Source organism: Eptesicus fuscus, chromosome 14 (assembly GCF_027574615.1).
Source record: "Eptesicus fuscus isolate TK198812 chromosome 14, DD_ASM_mEF_20220401, whole genome shotgun sequence".
Classification (NCBI taxonomy): domain Eukaryota; kingdom Metazoa; phylum Chordata; class Mammalia; order Chiroptera; family Vespertilionidae; genus Eptesicus; species Eptesicus fuscus.
Genome location: NC_072486.1, coordinates 76855815 through 76876169, shown reverse-complemented (window position 1 = coordinate 76876169; position 20355 = coordinate 76855815). Strand labels below are relative to the sequence as shown.

General features: G+C 47.5%; 1 protein-coding gene across 1 annotated transcript in view; it reads left to right on the top strand.

Moving 5' to 3' along the window:
• The first annotated feature begins 1533 nt into the window (after positions 1 to 1533).
• LOC103304970 (GTPase IMAP family member 5-like) overlaps positions 1534 to 20355 on the top strand; it is a 41393-nt gene continuing 22571 nt past the window's right edge. Inside the window, 3 exon segments of the mRNA XM_054726061.1 lie at positions 1534 to 1648; positions 10510 to 10932; positions 14551 to 14622. Coding sequence (XP_054582036.1) covers positions 1534 to 1648; positions 10510 to 10932; positions 14551 to 14622 — 610 coding nt within the window.

Below are 20355 nucleotides of genomic sequence, written 5' to 3'. Positions count from 1 at the left end.
AGCAAAGAGAGAGTACCCAAATAAACAAAATCAGAAATGAAAGAGGTGAAATAACAACAGACCCCACAGAAATACAAAGGATTGTCAAAAAATACTATGAACAACTCTATTCCAACAAAATGGACAACCTGGAGGAAATGGACACATTCCTAGAAAAACACAATCTTCCAGAACTTACTCAGGAAGAGACTAAAAATCTCAATTGGCTGATAACCATGGAAGAAATTGAAACAGTCATCAAAAAGTTTCCGGCAAACAAAAGCCCGGGGCCAGATGGCTTCACAGGGGAGTTTTACAAAACATTCAATGAAGAGCTAAAACCTATCCTCCTCAGACTATTCCAGAAAATTCAAGAAGAAGGAACAATTCCAAGCTTCTTCTATGAAGACAGTATCACCCTAATACCAAAACCAGATAAAGATAACACAATGAAAGAGAATTACAGGCCAATAGCCCTCATGAACATAGATGCCAAAATCCTCAACAAAATTCTAGCAAATCGAATCCAGCAGTACATCAGAAAGATCATACACCACTACCAAGTAGGATTTATCCCTGGGATGCAAGGATGGTACAATATTCGCAAATCAATAAATGTGATACATCACATAAACTAATTAAGAGATAAAAACCATATAGTCATATCAATAGATGCAGAAAAAGCATTTGACAAAATCCAACACCCTTTCTTGATAAAACCTCTCAACAAGCTGGGAATAGAAGGCTCATAACTCAACATAATAAAAGCCATATTTGACAAACCCACAGCCAACATCATACTCAATGGGCAAAAACTAAAACCATTTCTCCTAAGAACAGGAACAAGACAGGGATGCCCACTCTCACCACTCCTGTTCAACATAGTGTTGGAAATACTAGCCATTGCAATCAGACAAGAAGAAGAAATAAAAGGCATCCAAATTGGAAAAGAAGTAAAACTGTCCTTATTTGCAGATGACATGGTACTGTACATAGAAAACCCTAAAGACTCCATCAAAAAATAAAAAGACTTAATAAATGAATTCGGCAGAGTAGCAGGATACAAAATAAATGCTAAGAAATCTATGGCATTTCTATACACCAATAATGAACTTACAGAAAGAAAGACTAAAAAAGCAATCCCATTTACCATCATGCCAAAAAAATTAAGATACCTAGGAATAAACTTAACTAAGGAGGTAAAAGACCTATACGTGGAAAACTATACAACACTGAAAAAAGAGATAAAGGAAGACATAAACAGATGGAAGAACATACCATGTTCGTGGATTGGTAGAAACAACATCATTAAAATGTCCATACTACCCAAAGCAATCTATAATTTCAATCCACTCCCCATTAAAATACCGATAGCAGAGAATCCAAGATGGCGGCGGAGTTGAATGGCTGATCGGTTGCCTCGCATGGCAGTTTCAGAAATACAACTAAAAGAAGGACTGGTGAGCGCGGTGACTCCTGCTCGCGTCTCTCCAGGCAGGATGGCTGCTCCTCTCAGTCAGCACCTCAGCCAGGGCTATGAGCTCGTCAGCGGCCATGGCAGCTGCTGTGGCGGCAGCCGCGGATTCGGTGCAGTGGCTCTCGGTGAAGGAAGAGACCATCTTTCTGCAGGACGGGCCCATCCGTGTCACCAATCTGGCCGAGCTGCCCAGTGAGATCCTTGGGGCCCCAGTGGCCGCCGATACCGACTTGGAGGATTTTTATGATTTCCCGTCTTACATTCAAGTCCTTTAGCCATTTTGAGAGAGGAAACCAAGAAGGCGGCAAAGTTAAACAAATGAACTCTGCCGTGCACAGCAATTTCAAAAATACAACTGGAAGACAGAGCTTCTGCCACCCAGAACCACAGGAGAGCTGGCTGAATGGTGGATTTACAACTAAGAGGGAAGAGGAAAGAGCGAACTCGGAGGGGATAAGGTGCGGAGGTGCGTGGGTCGGGCTGGTGGCGGGGGAAGGGACGTGCGGCTTTTTTTCCAACCCTAAGGGAGATTAGCTCCCCATCACCCTGAAATCCAGCTTCTGGGGACGCGCGGGAGAGGCTGGACTCTCGGCCTTCGTGACGGAGAGTGGGAGTAACTTCCTTGTGGAGGTGCGCCCAGCAATCAGTGTTTGCTGTGCTGGAGTGCGGAACGAGGGGGCTTAGAAACGTGGAAAGCAGAAAAAGCAGACTTGCAGCCATTGCGGTTTGCCACGCCATGGCCTGGTGGCACCCTGAGACCCCGCCCCGCCCTGAGACCCACCCCTCCCTGGGACCCACCCTGCACGTTTTGCAGACCCACCCCGCACGTTTTGCAGGACCACCCAGGCTCCAAGCAGCGGCTTTTGCATGTGGGTGGCCTGCCCTGTGGCAGCTTGACCAGATGAACTGCGGTTCTAGTCGGACTGCTCCAGGGCCACTCAGACAGGAGGAGGAAACTGCAGTTTTTGCTGTAACTCCTGCTAAGTAGCCTCAGGCAGTAGCTGACCTACACTCCAATGGAGACCCAGAAACGAGGGCATCTAGTGGTCGGTGTGAGATGACACCAGATTTCAACCACTCGCATAAGGGATGCATTCAAGAGGCAGACTCAGTGAGCGCCAAAGCCTTGCTGCAACAAGACCCGGCCCATAAACGTGTCTCCTGCACAGCAACTCTTCCTTTATAGACACAGAGGGTCCTCACGGCCAATTGGCCTGGAGGACAATTCCTCCCGGTGACACCAACAACAATCAAGACTTAACTACACAAAGGAGGACCAAGATGGAGACATAGGGCAGCAGCCTGATTGTTGCCTACCACAACAATTTTGAGATTATGACTGGAGAGCAGAGCAGACACCATCCAGAACCACCAGAGGGCTGGCTGAGCAGATGCTCTACAACTAGAATAAAAGAGAGGGGTACACGGGATGATGCTGATGCTGTTGACCCAAAGATCACACTTTAAGAACTACGGCTCAGGTGACACAATGGCAGCCTGGAACGTACTCAGCGCAGTTCCCCCAGCGGTCTCCGGCTGAGGGGATGGCTCCACTCACTGCTGAGCAAGGACAGACGAGCCCCTGGGAGACATGGGGTGGGAGACTCCGCGCTTGCTGACCTCCTAGCCCTTCAAGAATCTCAATGCCCTGGAAGGGGCCAGGTGCGCACGGTCAGCGACCGGCCACCGCTGCAGACCCAAGGGCCGACGCAGCGACCCCGAACCAGCCCGCCACCGCGCACCTGGCACACCGGAGCTTCGCCGAGCCCGCTGCCCAACGAGTTCTGCGGCAGCCGCCCTGGAGCTCTGAGAAAATGGCCGAAGGAATTGCTGAGAGGGAATCAACCAACAGGAATTGGGATCAAGAAGACGAAACCCCACTGGGTCCTGGGACTGGGTGAGGCCGCAAGCCCCTGGGTCCAGGTGAGGCTGGGAACTGGGTCAGGGTGAGTCTGGGTCCCGGGTCTGAGCGAGGCCACATGCCCCTGGATCCAGGTAAGGCCGCACGCCCCTGGGTCTGGGTGAAGCTGGGTCCCGGGTCCGGGTGGGGCAGCCCCCCTGGGTCCGGGTGAGGCTATGCGCCCCTAGGTCTGGGTGAGGCTGGATCCTGGGTCCGGGTGGGGCCGCACACCCCTGGGTCCGGGTTAAGCTGTATCCTGGGTCTGGGTGAGGCCATGTGCCCCTGGATCCGGGTGAGGCCACGCGCCCCTGGGTCTGGGAGAGGCCATGCGCCCCTGGGTCCAGGTGAGACCACATGCCCCTGGGTCCGGGTGAAGCTGGATCCCGGGTCTGGATGAGGCTGCGTGCCCCTGGACTTGGGTATGGTCAAATGCCCCTGGGTCTATGTGAGGCCTCGCACCCCTGGGTCTGGGTAAGGCTGGGTCCCAGGTCTGGGAGAGGTCGCGCTCCTGGGTCCAGGTGATGCCACGCCCCTGGGTCCTGGAGAGGCCACGTGCCCCTGGGTCCAGGTGAAGCTGTATCCCGGGTCCGGGTGAGGCCATGCAACCCTGGGTCCGGGAGAGGCCACGCGCCCTTGGGTCCGGGTGAAGCCAGATCCCAAGTCCGGGTGAGGCCGTGTGCCCCTGGATCTGGGTGAGGCCACACGCCCCTGGGTCCAGGTGCGGCCACGTGCCCCTGGGTCCAGGTGAAGCCAGATCCCGGGTCTAGGTGAGGCCGTGTGCCCCTGGATCTGGGTGAGGCTGGGTCCTGGGCCTGGGTGACGCCGCGCGCCCCTGGATCTGGGAGAGGCCACGCGCCCCTGGGTCCGGGTGAGGCCATGCGCCCCTGGGTCCGGGTAAAGCTGAATCATGGGTCCATGTTAGGCCGTGTGCCTCTGGATCCGGGTGAGGCTGGGTCCCGGGTCTGGGTGAGGTCGCGCCCCTGGGTCCGGGGGAGGCCGCGCACCCCTGTGTCCGGGTGAAGCTGGATCCGGGGTCTGGGTGAGGCTGTGCGCCCCTGGATCAGGGTGAGGCTGGGTCCCGGGTCCAGGTGAGGCATCGCGCACCTGGGTCTGGGTGAGGCCATGTGCCCCTGGATCCGGGTGAGGCTGGGTCCCGGGTCCAGGTGAGGCATCGCGCACCTGGATCCAGGTGAGGCCTCGCGCCCCTGGGGCCGGGTGAACCTGGATCCCGAGTCCGGGTGAGGCCATGTGCCCCTGGATCTGGGTGAGACTGGGTCCTGGGTCCGGGTGAGGCCTCACGCACCTGGGTCCAGGTAAGGCCACTCGCCTCCTGGGTCCCGGTGAGGCCACGTGCCCCTGAGTCTGGGTGAAGCCGTACCCCTGGGTCCGGCCGAGACCAAACCAGAGGGAGTTGGACCTGCATTACCACCATTTGTCCACCATCCAGAGTTGAGGGGTCAGTGTCGACATGTACACATAAGGAACTGGTGGACATTGATATTGGGTCTCAAAAGAACTGTTGGTCCAGAAAGAAACTCACTACAGACTGATTCATTTGCCAGTCAGCATAACTATTATTGCTCGTCTCACATTCAGTTCTTATAAGTATATCTCTAGTGACACATGATCTCGCTCATCTAGGGGAAATGATGAACAACATAGACTGATGAACAAGAACAGAACCAGAAACAAGGAGGCATTGATCGGACTATCGGGCCTCAGAGGGAGGGTAAGGGAAGGTGGGGGTAGGGGGGAGAGATCAACCAAAGGACTTGTGTGCATGCATATGAGCCTAACCAATGGTTAAGTTCAACAGGGGGTTGGGGCATCCATGGGGAGGGGTGTGGGATGGGAATGGGGGGATGAGGACAAATATGTGACACCTTAATCAATAAAGAAATTAAAAAAATAAAATAAAATAAATTTAAAAAAATAAAAATAAAATAAAATACCAATGGCATACTTCACAGACCTAGAACGAACTTTCCAAAAATTCATCTGGAATAAAAAAAGACCCCAAATACCTACAGCAATGCTGAGAAAGAAGAACAAAGTAGGAGGGATCTCAATACCAGATTTCAAGCTATATTTCAAAGCCACTGTTCTCAAAACTGCCTGGTATTGGCACAAGAACAGACATATAGATCAATGGAATAGAATAGAGAACCCAGAAATAGATCCAAATCACTATGCTCAATAATATTTGACAAAGGAGGCATGAACATACAATGGAGTCAAGAAAGTCTCTTCAACAAATGGTGTTGAGAAAGTTGGACAGATACATGCAAAAAAAAATGAAACTAGACCACCAACTTACACCATACAGAAAAATAAACTCAAAATGAATATAGGACATAAACATAAATGGGAAACCATAAAAATACTAGAGGAATCCACAGCCAGCAAAATCTTAGACATATGCCAGAAGAACTTCTTCACTGTACTGCTCCTAGGGCAATGGAAGCTAAAGAGAAAATAAACAAATGGGACTATATCAAAATAAAAAGCTTTTTCACAGCAAAAGAAACTAACAACAAAACAACAAGAAAGCCCACTATATGGGAGAACATATTTGCAAATGTTATCACTGATAAAGGTTTAATCTCCAAAATCTACAGGCAACTTATACAACTTAATAAAAAGAAGATAAATTATCCAATAAAAAAATGGGCAATGGACCTAAATAAAATCTTTTCTTTTCTTTTTTTAAACTGTAACATTTTTACTTTATAACTTTTTTTGTTAATCTTTTTTTTAATTTCTTTATTGATTAAGGTGTCACATATTTGTCCTCATCCCCCCATTCCCATCCCACACCCCTCCCCACGGATGCCCCAACCCCCTGTTGAACTTAACCATTGTTTAGGCTCATATGCATGCACACAAGTCCTTTGGTTGATCTCTCCCCCCTTCCCCCACCATCCCTTATCCTCCCTCTGAGGCCCAATAGTCCGATCGATGCCTCCTTGTTTCTGGTTCTGTTCTTGTTCATCAGTCTATGCTGTTCATCATTTCCCCTAGATGAGAGAGATCATGTGTCACTAGACATATACTTATAAGAACTGAATGTGAGATGAGCAATAATAGTTATGCTGACAGGCAAATGAATCAGTCTGTAGTGAGTTTCTTTCTGGACCAACAGTTCTTTTGAGACCCAATATCAATGTCCACCAGTTCCTTATGTGTACATGTCGACACTGACCCCTCAGCTCTGGATGGTGGACAAATGGTGGTAATGCAAGTCCGACTCCTTCTGGTTTGGTTTCGGCTGGAACCAGGGGCATGGCTTCACCCGGACTCAGGGACACGTGGCCTCACCTGGACCCAGGGGGCGTGTGGCCTCACCTGGACCCAGGTGCACGCGGCCTCATCGGGACCCGGGACCCAGCCTCACCTGGATCCAGGGGCACATGGCCTCACCTGGGCCCAGGCTCCAGCCCCACCCGGACCCAGGGGTGCGTGGCCTCACCCGGACCCAGGGGCGTGTGGCCTCACCCAGACCCAGGGTTGCGTGGCCTCACCAGGGCCCAGGACCCAGCCTTACCCGGATCCAGTGGCACACAGCCTCACAAGGACCCGGGATCCAGCTTCACCCGGACCCAGGGGCGCGTGGCCTCTCCCAGACCCAGGGGCGCATGGTCTCACAAGGACCCGGGATCCTACTTCACCCGGATAAATAGAATCTTTTCAAAAGAAGACAGAAGGAAGGCCAACAGACACATGAAAACATGCTCAAAGTCACTAATTTTCCAAGAGATGCAAATCAAAACAACAATGTGGTATCATCTCACACTGTCAGAATGTCTATCATCAACAAATCAACAAACGACAAGTGTTGGCTAGGATGCAGAGAAAAAGGAACCCTGGTGCACTGCTGGGGGGAATGCCAACTGGTGCAGCCACTGTGGAGAACAGTATGGAGTTTCCTCAAAGAACTAAAAATGGAACTCCCATTTGACCCAGAATCCCACTCCTAGGAATATATCCTAAGAAACTAGAAACACCAATCAGAAAGGATATATGCACCCCTATGTTAATAGCAGCACAATTCACCATAGCTAAGATTTGGAAACAGCCTAGGTGCCTGTCAGCAGATGACTGGATCAGAAAACCATGGTACATCTATACAATGGAATACTATGCTGCCATAAAAAAGAAGGAATTCTTACCATTTGTAGCAACCTGGATGTAACTGGAGAGCATTATTCTAAGTGAAATAAGCCAGTCAATGAAAGAAAAATACCACATGATCTCACTCATTTTTGGATAATAAAGAACATTATAAACTGATGAACAAAAAGATACATACAGGGGCAGTAAAGCATCAAACAGACTGTCAATTTACAGTGGGAAGGTTAGGGAGAGGTGGGGGAAATAAGAGATCAACCGAAGGACTTGTATTCATGCATATAAGCATAACCAATGGATGCAAAACACTGGGGGGTGAGGGCATGTATGGGAGTGGGGTGGGAGGGGCAATGGTAAGACATGTACACATATAATACCTTAATAAAAAAAATTAATAAATAAATAAAATAAAACACATGACCCAACTGTATGTTGCTTACAGAAAAGTCCTTTCAAATATTATGGTAAAAACAGGCTGAAAATTAAAGGATGGAAAAGATAATTGGTACAAATATTACTCATGCAAAAGGAAGAAGGAATGCTGTATTGATAGCAAATAAATTAGACTTCAGAACAAAGAAATTTATCAGACACAGAGATTAACATTATATAGTAACTAGATGCCTTGTGCACAAAATTCATGCATGGGTAGGGTTCCTAGGCCTGGGTGGCGATCAGAGCCCATCTGTGGTGTGACCAGTGGGGCGAACAGGGGGCCTTACTGGTGCTGCCTGCTCTGCAGCCCCACTCCTCCACCACTAATGCTGGTCACCTCCCGCTCCGGGGCGACCAGCAGGGTGACCGCCCCCACCCCCCCACCCCCCGCCCTCGCACCCACCTTGGCTGCCCTGGAACCTGCAGATTGGGGCAGATCTTGCATTGAGTGTCTGCCCCCTGGTGGTCAGTGCGTGTTGTAGTGACCAGTCATTCTGCTGGTAGTTCTGCTGTTTCATCAATTGTATATTAGGCATTTATTATATAGGATAAATAGGTCACTCCACCAAGATGACAGAGAAATCCTACATGTGTTTCCCAAACAACAAAGATGTGAAATATGTGAAGTAGAAACCGACAACTGAAAGGAGAAACAGAAAAATCCACAATTATAGTTAGAAACCCCACCACGCCCTCAACAATTGACAGAACCAGGCAGGATCTAGAAGAATTCCATAGCACCCTCAATCAGTGGATCTACTGATATTTGTAGAAGTTTATATTTGCCAAATACATATTTTTTCTGGTGCACATGGAACATATACCAAGATAGGCCATATACTGAGCCATAAAAAAATCTTATAACATTTAAGAGAATTAAAATCACATGGACTATGTTCTCAGACCACAGTAGAATTGAGCTGAAATTCCATAATGGAAAGGTAGCAGAAATATCTTCTGTACTGCCCTATCAGCAGCATCACGACTCCCTGAATGGTCATCAGAATCTGAAATAATGTCTTGTTGATTGTTCTGCAAGGTCAAATTCTGATTGATCCTCCCTTCCCCCAACTGATGGACGAAGTATGATGTAAACTCCACCTGCAGCCAGACATTCCTGAACACCTTATATGGACTGTACATTGAACCACCAATCAGCACCTGCCAAATACCCTAAGCCCCCAATTCCTAAGTCCCTAGGTCCCTAATCATGTACCTTACATGAAATCACCGATCAGCGTGTGCTGAGTACCCTAAGCCCCGTCCCCTCCTTCCCTCCCCTCAAAAGGCGTTTTCACCCCTGGCACGCTCTCTTTTTTCCCTCTGGAAAGGAGCCAGCAGGGGTCTTCTCTCCAATAAAGCCTGTATCCTGGTATCCCATGGTCTCCGGCCCTCTGTTTCATCTTTCATCTTGGTGCCGAAGAACCTGGGTGAACGTGGACAATCCCCAGACCTAGCCCCCAAGCTTCTGACTCCTGCTCTGGCTCTGCTCAGAGGCATGGTTTTGGGTTGATTGGCCCATTCAGAACACTTCTCAAACCCTGCTGTGCCAGGACACGTGGAAATCTCGTCACTTCCTTCTAACCTGTAGGCTTCAGGGACCCCACCCCCACCCCTCCTCTTGTTCCCTTGACCTGGAAGGGCCTTGGAGTTTTCCTGTATCCTCGGCTTCACGTCTTCTCAAAAGCCCAGGCGCCTGGCCAGGAAAACTCTGCTCATCTCTACGGGAAAGGTCTCAGGGTGACGACCTTGAAACCTTCTCTCATCTCTCTCTCAGGTTGGTTGAGGCAAAAGAAGGATGCTTCTTCTTTCCTCCCCAACTTCTCGTTGGCCCTTCCATCTGGTCATGGGAACCTCTCAATCCAAACCCCCTTGGAACACACCCTTAGGGTGTCTTCTCGCAAATCTCTGGACCCTTGGTCTTTCTGGCTACATCAAACCAAAGAAACTCATTTTTTTCTGTAACACTGCCTGGCCACAATACAAACTTGATAATGGCTCTTTGTAGCCTGAACACGGCACTTTTGATTCCAATATCCTCCGAGATCTAGATAATTTTTGCCACCGGACGGGGAAAGCTTTCGAGATTCCCTACTTACAGGCCTTCTTTTTCCTCCGCTGTCACCCCTCGCTTTACTCTTCATGTTCCACCCATCAGGTCCTCCTCGAAAAGTCTTCTCTGCCCTCTCAAACCTATTCTCAGCCCCTTTCTCTGTCTTCTGACTGCTCTTTTGACCCAGTGGATCATTCCTCTCCACATGTTTCACTCCTGCCACTTCCTTATAACCCTGCCACGAAAACTGCACCCCTCGACCTACCACCGAGAATTCCAAACACCTGCCTTCCTCCACACCCACTTGCTCTCCCCCGCCTTCCTCTGCACCTGCGAGCTCTTCCCGGCCTTCCCCTGTGCCTGAGCACTCTCCCCTGAATCTCTGCCCCCATGACCACCAGCGAACGAATTCTCAGGCGGCCGGCCAGCTCCCTTTGCGCGAGGTGGCAGGGGCAGAGGGCATCATTCGTGTGACCATTCCCTTCTCGCTTTCTGATCTTTCTCAAATTGAAAAATGCCTCAGTTCTTTCTCCTCAGACCCTGATAACTACATCAAAGAATTCAAATACATCACTCAATCTTATGATCTTACCTGGCATGACATTTTTATCATTCTTACTTCCTCTCTAACTCCATCAGACAAAGACCGGGTCTGGGACACAGCTCAGCAGATTGCAGATGAGGCCCACACTAGTAACAACTCTAATCCTATTGCCACTCTTGGTGTTCCCCAGAAAGACCCCGACTGGGACTACCAACTTGGGCATCAGAATAGAGAGGCACGGAATCGTATGCTTGACAATATTCTTCAGGCTCTCCACAGGTTGGCTAATAAGGCAGTAAATTATGATAAGATAAAGGAGATTACCCAGCACCGGCAGGAAAATCCTGGAGAATTCCTTGAACCCCTTTCACAGGTGCTTCAAAAATATACCCCTATTGGTCCTACTTCCCCAGCGGGTACGGCCTTACTACACTCACACTTAATATCCCAGTCAGCCCCAGACATAAGAAAAAAAACTAAAGAAGCTTGAGGATGGACCCGAGACTCCCCAGAGGGAACTTCTTAGCGTGGCCTTTAAGGTCTTCCATAATAGAGAAGAACAGGAAAAGGAGGACCTTAAAAAAAGAGACCAGGAAAATTATCTTATGCTGGCGAAGGCCCTACAGGGCTCCACATCCCAAGGAAGGCCTACACCAATCCCACTGGGAGCCTGCCTTAAATGCAAACAGCCAAGACATTGGGCAAGACAATGCCCAAACCCGAGGTCCCCTCCCGGCCCATGTCTGCGCTGCCAATTGGAGGGACATTGGGGAGTTGATTCCCCAGTCGCCGAAGGGGTGCTGGATCTTTCTCTCTAATGAAAACTCCCACATCTGGATCCACAACAGATCTGCTGGGACTGGCAACAGAGGACTGACGGGGCCCTGGGTCTCTGGCCCCGGTGGTGATCACGCATCAGGAGCCCAGGGTAAATCTTCGAGGAGCAGGTAAGCCGGTCTCTTTCCTTATTGATACAGGGGCCACATACTCCACCTTGCCCGAGTTTTTGGGCCCCTTAATGCCATCCACCACTACTATTGTGGGAGTCTCTGGAACAAAGACCAATCCTCTAGTAACTCAACCCCTCCTCTGTACCTTTGAGGGAATACAGTTCACACACTGTTTTTCAGTTATTCCCCAATGCCCCACCCCTTCACTGGAGAGAGACATCTTATCTAAATTCCATGCAACTGTTTCACTGACTCCTTCTGCCTACATACCCTCGGCCTCTATCTTTCTTGTCTCAGTTGCTGACTCAGACTCGGTCTCTGTCATTCCCCCATTACCTGCAGATAAAGTCAACCCTATAGTCTGGGACACTTCAAATCCATCCGTAGCCAAACACCACACTCCCGTCCTTATCCACCGCAAAAATCCTGACTCCTTCCCTTTCGTCCCCCAATACCCTGTCCCAACCAAACATCTATTCGGCCTCAAACCTACTATTTCCAAACTTCTCAATTCAGGTCTTTTGAGGCCCACAAACTCCCCCTTTAACATTCCCATCCTTCCTGTTATTAAACCAAAGGGCTCGTATCGCCTGGTTCAAAACCTCAGAGCCATCAACTCAGCAGTACTGCCCATGGCCCCTGTTGTGTCCAATCCCTATACCAGTGATGGGCAACCTTTTGAGCTTGGTGTGTCAAACTTCGCCAAAAAACTGAGCATAATGCAGGCAGTGCTCACATGTTTTAGACTCTAACCCCAAGACTCTAGTTGCAAATGTTTCATCCTCAGGAGCAGCAAATGTTTCATCTTCGGCATGCAGCCGCCTCAGCGGCCGTGTGTCATCAGAAATGGCTACGCGTGTCAGTGCTGACACGCGTGTCATAGGTTCGCCATCACTGCCCTATACCATTCTGTCTTCTATTCCCCCTCCATCCTCCTTTTTTACAGTCCTTGATCTAAAAGATGCCTTCTTCACTATCCCTTTAGATTCACAATGTCAGGACCTCTTGGAATTCACCTGGACTGACCCTGAAACTAGACATTCACAGCAGCTTACGTGGGTGGTTCTGCCCCAGGGGTTTAGGGATAGCCACCACTTCTTTGGGCAGGCATTGGCAAGAGACTTAAGGGATCTGGCGCTGCCCAGAAGATCCCTCCTACAATATGTAGATGACCTCCTACTGTGCAGTTCTGATCTCCAAATCTCCCAGGAGGACACATGTCTACTTCTTAACTTTCTTGCCCAGCGTGGTTATCGGGTTTTAGCAACTAAGGTTCAGCTCTCCCAGTCAGCACTAACATACCTTGGGATCAGAATTTCATAGGACAGAAATGAGATTACTGCAGACCGTAAAAGCCTTATCTCTTCCTTACCTACGCCAACCACCAAATCTGACCTTCTTTCTTTCCTGGGAGTGGCTGGCTTTCTCCGCTCCTGGATCCCTAATTACAGTAACCTAGCCAAACCCCTGTATGAGGTGACAAAAGGAGACCCCAGTGAGCCTCTAGACCCCTCAAAACCTATAGAATCAGCCTTTAAATCCTTATAGCAGGCTCTTATCCAGGCTCCAGCACTACACCTTCCAGACCTCTCATAGTCATTCATACTATACACTCATGAAAATCATGGCCTGGCTCTGGGGGTCCTAGGACAAGACAAGGATCCCTCTTTTGCCCCAGTAGCATACCTATCAAAACAACTAGACCCCACCTGTAGAGGCTGGGCACCTCGTCTCAGATAGTTAGCAGCAGCAGCTATTCTGGCCCTAGAAAGCTCTAAACTTACTTTTGGGCAACACACTACTATCAAATCCCCTCATCATCTTTAGGACCTTGTGACCCATAAAGCTATACAACATCTTTCACCTTCACGACTTCAGGCATAACATCTGGTTTTTATCGAAAACCACCAGTTTTCTTTCATTTCTTGCTCTCCCTTGAATTCTGCTTCTCTCGTCCCTGTTGTGACAGACCCTCCTCTCCACTCCTGCATTGAAACAATTACCCAATTCATATCTCCCTTTCCTCATATTTCACCCACTCCTCTCTCCACACCTGAACAAACACTTTACATCGATGGCAGCTCTACCCGCACAAAGGAGGGACTATATAAAGCAAGTTATGCTATAGTATCTAGCAATTCTTCCATAATAGAAGCAAGTTCCCTTCCCCAAACACAACATCTCAGCAAGCAGAACTCATAGCCCTTACCTGAGCTCTAACCATCTCAGCTGGCAAGTCCATAAATATCTACACTGACTCCAAATATGCATACCACATAATTCATTCTGGTGCCAGCATATGGCGTGAACAGGGATTTCTAACCACCAAAGGCAATCCCCTACACAACCATACTCACATCAAGGCCTTACTCGATGCAGCCATGCTGCCAAAAGCAGCTGCCATCATACACTGCAAAGGACACCAGAATTCTACAGACCCTATTGCTATTGGCAATAACCTGGCAGATAGGACAGCAAAAGGAGTTGCCCAGTCAGGCACCACCCAAGCTAACTTAATACTACTGGCTATACCTACAATTTCCCCACAATACGCAAAAGAAGAACATCTCAAGTACCTAGGGTACCCAGAAGCAAGGATGGTACATTCAGGCAGGAAAAGTCATCCTTCCCCAGGCCCAAGCAATGGAGATACTCCAGGGAATCCATAATACTTTCCATGTGGGACAAAAACCCCTTCTGCTGTACGCCACTAGCTTTCTTTCCTTTCCGTCTTTATCCTCCTTAATACAGAAGATAACTAACACCTATGATATCTGCAATCCCTGCTCTCCTCAGGGTGGAGCCCGCCCTCACTCTTTCGCAACACACCAGATAAGAGGAAACCTCCCAGGACAGGACTGGCAGATAGACTTCACACACATGCCCTCACACACACACAAAAAAAAAACACAACGCCGTTATCTTCTCACTCTAGTTGACACATTTTCAGGATGGATAGAAGCCTATCCCACCAGCAGGGAGAATGCTCAAACAGTAGTGGTAGCCCTCACCCATGACATTATCCCCTGCTTTGGCTTTCCAATGTCTCTTCAATCTGATAATGGCCCCGCTTTCATCTCTCAGATAACACAGCTGGTCTCTCAAATGATAACATCAAATGGAACCTCCACATCCCCTACCCCCCTCAGTCTTCGGGTAAAGTAGAAAAGGCCAATCATCTCTTAAAAACACATCTAACCAAGCTATCTTTAGAGCTCCATATGCCTTGGACCGAACCTCTTCCCCTGGCAATAATGAGACTGAGGGCCATGCCACGATAACCACTACTTCTAAGCCCCTTCGAGATCATGTATGGACGGTCTTTTGTCTTCCAAACCCCGGAGGACAATTCCCCTTCCCAGGGAGACTACTTTCCTGCTTTTTCCCATATGAGGGCACTCTTACAACAATACGCTGGTAATCTTCTCCCCCGTCCATTTCCTACAACTTCTACTCATCTTTCAGTCCTCCCTGGGGACTTGGTTTATGTCAAGAAAAAAGGAAAGGCATCCTTAACACCCACATGGGAGGGACCCTTCCCAGTCATACTATCCACTGCTACTGCAGCAAAGGTATAAGGAATCCACCACTGGTATCACCTCTCACACATTAAGCCATACAAACCTCTACACAAAACACTACCTTCCTACACTTCTACCCCCACAGGACCTACCTCTCTCAGACTCACCAAATGTCTCTCCGCCATCCCCGAAGAGGACTCAGTGACACCATCCAGGACTTGATGACCCATCATTCCTTACAGGTTAAATTCTACCATTTCCTGCAGTGCACCCTGGAGGACTGGTCCTAGTGGCGACCACGATCTGCTTCCCCGGAAGACTTACACTCATGGATAGTTGATCTTACCTGGCAAGGGATCCTCCAATTCTTTACTCCAGAAGAAGCTCAGGTTTTTTAATTTCTTTTAATATGCCTTGTCTCCTCACCATAATTCTCCTACAGGCAGCCAACAATGAATGCACCAATGAGGGTTTTTGGTCTTTTCAGGTAAAATAGACTTGGGATGATGAGGGAGTCATCAATCCTACTGTCCGGGATGGGAGATCCTCTAGTGTCACTCTCTATTTCAATGCTTGTGCAGCCATGGCCCCTGGGTGGTCCAACTGCGGTGGGTGGTAACAGGCCTATGCCACTGACCACAAATATCTATGCATGAAATATCACCAAAAAAGGGACTGTGATGATATAAGGGAGTTCTACTGTCCATATTGGCAGTGTTCTCACTACCACTCTGGTGCTTTACACAGTCCACTGGTAAATCTTAGACCCTCCTTGGACTGTGGCCCCCTTATGTGTAATCCTGTCAGCTTTACCATATCAAACCCAGCAGACCCACTCTGGAGCCAGGCTCAGCCAGCAGGAATCAGAATAGATGGAGGGGGTAGAGATCCCGGGGGTATAATTATCTTTATTAAAACTTATATTAATCCCTGACCTATCCCTTCCTCACTAAAGGACATTCTCTCTCGCCCTACAAACCCTGGACCTACTCCTCTGCCCACCCTCATCAACACAACTTTCCATCTACTCTCTAATATCAATCCCTCCTTATCTGCAAACCCTGCTGGATTTGTCTGTCACTGGCTCGAACCCTCATCATAGATACCCAACCCCAACCTATTGGATCACTAACTTAACTTTTACCTATACCAGACCTCAGTGCACCCTATACAACATCTCTCTTTTCAATACGGAAAACACTACCTGTTTAACAAATACTTCTCAAACTACTATCTCAACTACTCCTACACCTTACTACTATGCACAATCTATAAATTTACCCCCTCCCTTAGCCTGCCCTCCACCGGGTATTTTTCTCCTCTACGGGACTATGGCCTATACCTGTGTCCCTCAAGACCTGTCACACTCACTCTGTCTTTATGTCTTCCTAACCCCCAATCTTTCTATCAGAAGAGAGGGCGAACTCAAATCCTCTCTTGGTCTTCTCAGGCCCCGCCACAAAAGGACGGCCCTTGTTCCCCTCTTAGTGGGTACAGGAGTCCTCACTGCAGTGGGGACAGGAGTGGGAGGCATTTCCTCCTCTGTTCATTTCTACCACAAATTGTCTGCTGAATTTTCAGAAGATATCTCCATCATTAGCAATTCCCTTGAATCCCTTCAAAGGCAGGTAGACTCCTTAGCAGCAGTAGCCCCACAGAACTGGCGTGCTTTAGATCTCTTGACAGCAGAAAAAGAGGGTACCTGTGTTTTTCTTGGGGAGGAATGATGCTACTTTGTAAATGAATCGGGAATTGTCAAAGATTACATTAAATCCCTCAGGGACAGGATTGACCAAAGACGACATAACCAACTAGAAGGGGGGTATGCCATTTTAGGATCACTTACTCCATGGCTCCTCCCACTATTAGGCCCACTGATATCTATACTCTTAATTTTGCTCTTTGGCCCCTGTCTCATGCGTTGTTTCACTAATTTCTTGCAGAACAGAATGCAGGCGTTCACCAACCAGAAGGTGGGAGAGATCTATCTGGCACTGAATTCAGAACCTAACACCAGAATCCTTGAGACCCTGGGTAGACTCCCCTAACGACGCCCCCCTCTCAGCTAGAAGCAGTTACGGAAGATGGACCTCCACCCCCTGACCTTTCCCGGACTCTCAATTTTTTTTTAATATTAACAAAAGCCTGGAATGATAGATCCTCCCTTCCCCCAACTGATGAACAGAGTATGACGTAAACTCCACCTGCAGCCGGACATTCCTGAACACCTTATATAGACTGTACATTGAACCACCAATCAGCACCTGCCAAATACCCTAAGCCCCCGATTCCTAAGTCCCTAGGTCCCTAATCATGTACCTTACATGAAACCACCAATCAGCGTGTGCTGAGTACCCTAAGCTCCGTCCCCTCCTTTTCTCCCCTCAAAAGGCACTTTCACCCCTGGCACGCTTTTTTTTTTCCCTCTGGAAGGGAGCCAGCATGGGTCTTCTCTCCAATAAAGCCTGTATCCTGGTATCCCATGGTCACCGGCCCTCTGTTTCATCTTTCAAATTCTACCTCTGAATATGGACTTTTGGGGGCTTGGAAGACACACATCACACTATCACTGAAGGATGGAATGTAAGGGGTAAATGGCCATTTCCCCCTATTTTTGCTACCCATTGCTAAAGCAAATCTCCTTTGTTAAAAAGAGCAGATAATGTTCCCCATCCCACATTCATCCCCTGGTCCTTTTTCCACTTAGAGGACAGATGACCTTGCTGATGAAGGGACAGCTTGAGTCTTTGCTTACCCTTGGCCAACCCTCGCCCATCAGTAATGACATGATAACTCTGTGAGCATGATCAGCCTGGTGTAATTTAGCCTCTTTATACAAGTTTTGAGAGCAACATCCTGGTCAGGGGCAGACATCGTCCAAGTTGAGCTCAGAATCAGCCTCACAGAACACTGTCAGCACCACCAGTCATATCTCTGCCAGGTTGTGAGCAGCCTCCTCCTCGGTCCACTCACAGCGTTTTCAGGAGAACTTTAAAGAGGAGAGAGAATGCTGTCTATTTCTGACAAAGGAGGAAACAGGGGCCTAGAAAGAGTAGATGGCACACAGCAAGCCACACACTGCCCAGGATCAGGAACCAAATCTAAGTCTGAGTGTTCCTTTTGTCCCTCAGGAACCTCTTCAGATAAGACTGTGGGAAATGTGGCAATGAAACCACAAGTCAGATTTGGGTGGGGAGATATATGAACTAGAAAACCCAGTTTCTCTTTCCTTGTCTGTGCTCAATTTATGAAAAAAGGAAAATAATTCTAGTATTGAGAAAGGAGTGTTGAAATCTCTAACTGTAAATGTTCATTTGACTATTTCTACATTTATTTTTGTCGGGATTTACTTCTTGAATTTTGAAGCCCTCTTGTTTTTTTGAAGCTCAGTTACTTATGAGGTATGTGAAAACTTAGTATTATTGTCTTATTGATGAATAAACCTATTTGTCATTATGAAATGTCTTTCCTTATTCAGGGTGTAAAGTCGTTATCATTCTGAAGCCTGCTTTGTCTGATATTAGTACAGCCCCTGGAGGTTTCATGTGCTTAATCTGGGCGTGGTGTATCCCTTTCTGTGAAGCCTTGACCAGCATGGCCTCAGATTCAAAGGCTTGGAGAAAGGGCTAACTCACAAATTAATAAGCAAGACAAGAAATATGAATTTGGAATTTATGGGGGAAGCCAGGGAAATCCTAGCTGTTGTAGCCAAGTTCCACTGAGTCTCCATTCCCATCAGCTTTTATTTACTAGAATACACATTGCCTTTTAGAAATGCAAAGGGACATATCAATGCTAATGTTTAGTAAACAGTAAGATGATCAGGTTGGCAGAGTTTGCCTTAGGCCATTGAGTCAGAAGTAGGTAATAAAATGCAAATATTCACCCTGTGAATATCAAAGAGCCCAATTCAGCCTTCTGACCAGACTTCTCACATTTATATTAAGTACTGTTGATCTTGTTTCTCAGCATTTCCCCCTCTTTAATTTCTTAATAGATATTGATATGCCACTTGCAGAGCTTGGGTTCTTTTAAGACTTTTATTCTGCATCTGCAGACTAAAATTAAAAAATATATAAGAAAAAGAATGAGACAGGCAATAATGGTTATGCTAAAAGGCAAAAGTAATGAGATCCAGTGAAAATAAGTAAATTCTTTATTTAAATTGCTGCCATGCATATAAGGAATTAGTTTGTAAGTTTGCCTGGGATAATTGTACAATATGCTGTTGCAATTCCAAAATATCAAGGGTGGTGTTATTTTTACTTTAACCACCAAGAAAGTAATTTTTCATTGAAGTTATCATTTTAAACTATATTATTTTACTGGTGCAAGTGCTGCAGCTGATTTCCATTGATTATTACTATAAGCAGACCTGTAGGGGCTTCAATCCACAAAATAAAAAAAACTGTTCTGAACCCTACCAGACCGCTGTACCAATTTTTCGGTACTTTGCCTAGTACGTGAAAAAAAATGTGTCACAAACTAAAAATAACCCACCAACCTTGGCCAAACCTTATGGTAGCCATTGCAAATGTCTGCCCCCATGTGTTTGAATTGACTTTGTGTGGTTTAAGGGGACAGTTAGGTTCAGGGCCTCAGGTCTGGTAGGGTTAAGTTTGCTGCTGGTGGGTGCCATTCCTAAGACATTTTACATAATGGCTTTGTTGGGGGAGGTCTTAGAAATGTTAAATTCTCTTTGCCTCTCCATGAAACAAGCAGTGATAGTAATTGTATTTAGGTTTTCCCTTCCCCTTCCTTTGGTGTGATACTAGCCATAAAAATCTATATTTAATTCTACACACAAATGAGCATTAGTTTGATTCTGTTTCATATAAAAAGGGCAGCCGGGTGGGGACACCCATGTAATTATACTTTGCCCATATATTTACAATAGTAGGTGGGAGATCAGTCCACTTAAGGGATTTTACCAAGGGAGGACTTCCCCGTTAGCCCTTGGTGAAATTACCACACAGCTGGTTACTACCAGCATGGCAAGAAAGACATTTTCAGTCATTCTTGGGGTTTTGGTCTCTTCACAAATTTGTTCAGCTTTCTGGACCATCTTCTTTATCACTCCCCAAGTCATCTCTGGGCTGTTCATCATCTGCCGTGTTCTTCTTCCACTCCTTATCTTCAGTATGTTTCCTTGGGCTGCTGCTGTTTGTGGATGGGGTAGCCAATTATTTACAGCTGCCAGGTGTGGCTGCAGGTGTAAGATCCTCATTAATCTGGCTAGTTCCTCTCTCAAATCCATGTTGCAGTTTAATATTTCTTGCAGGAATCCACACAAGTTTGAAGAAATTTTCTGTAAATATACAAGCATATCCTCAACCAAATAATAACAATAGATCAGGTCCCTTCCATA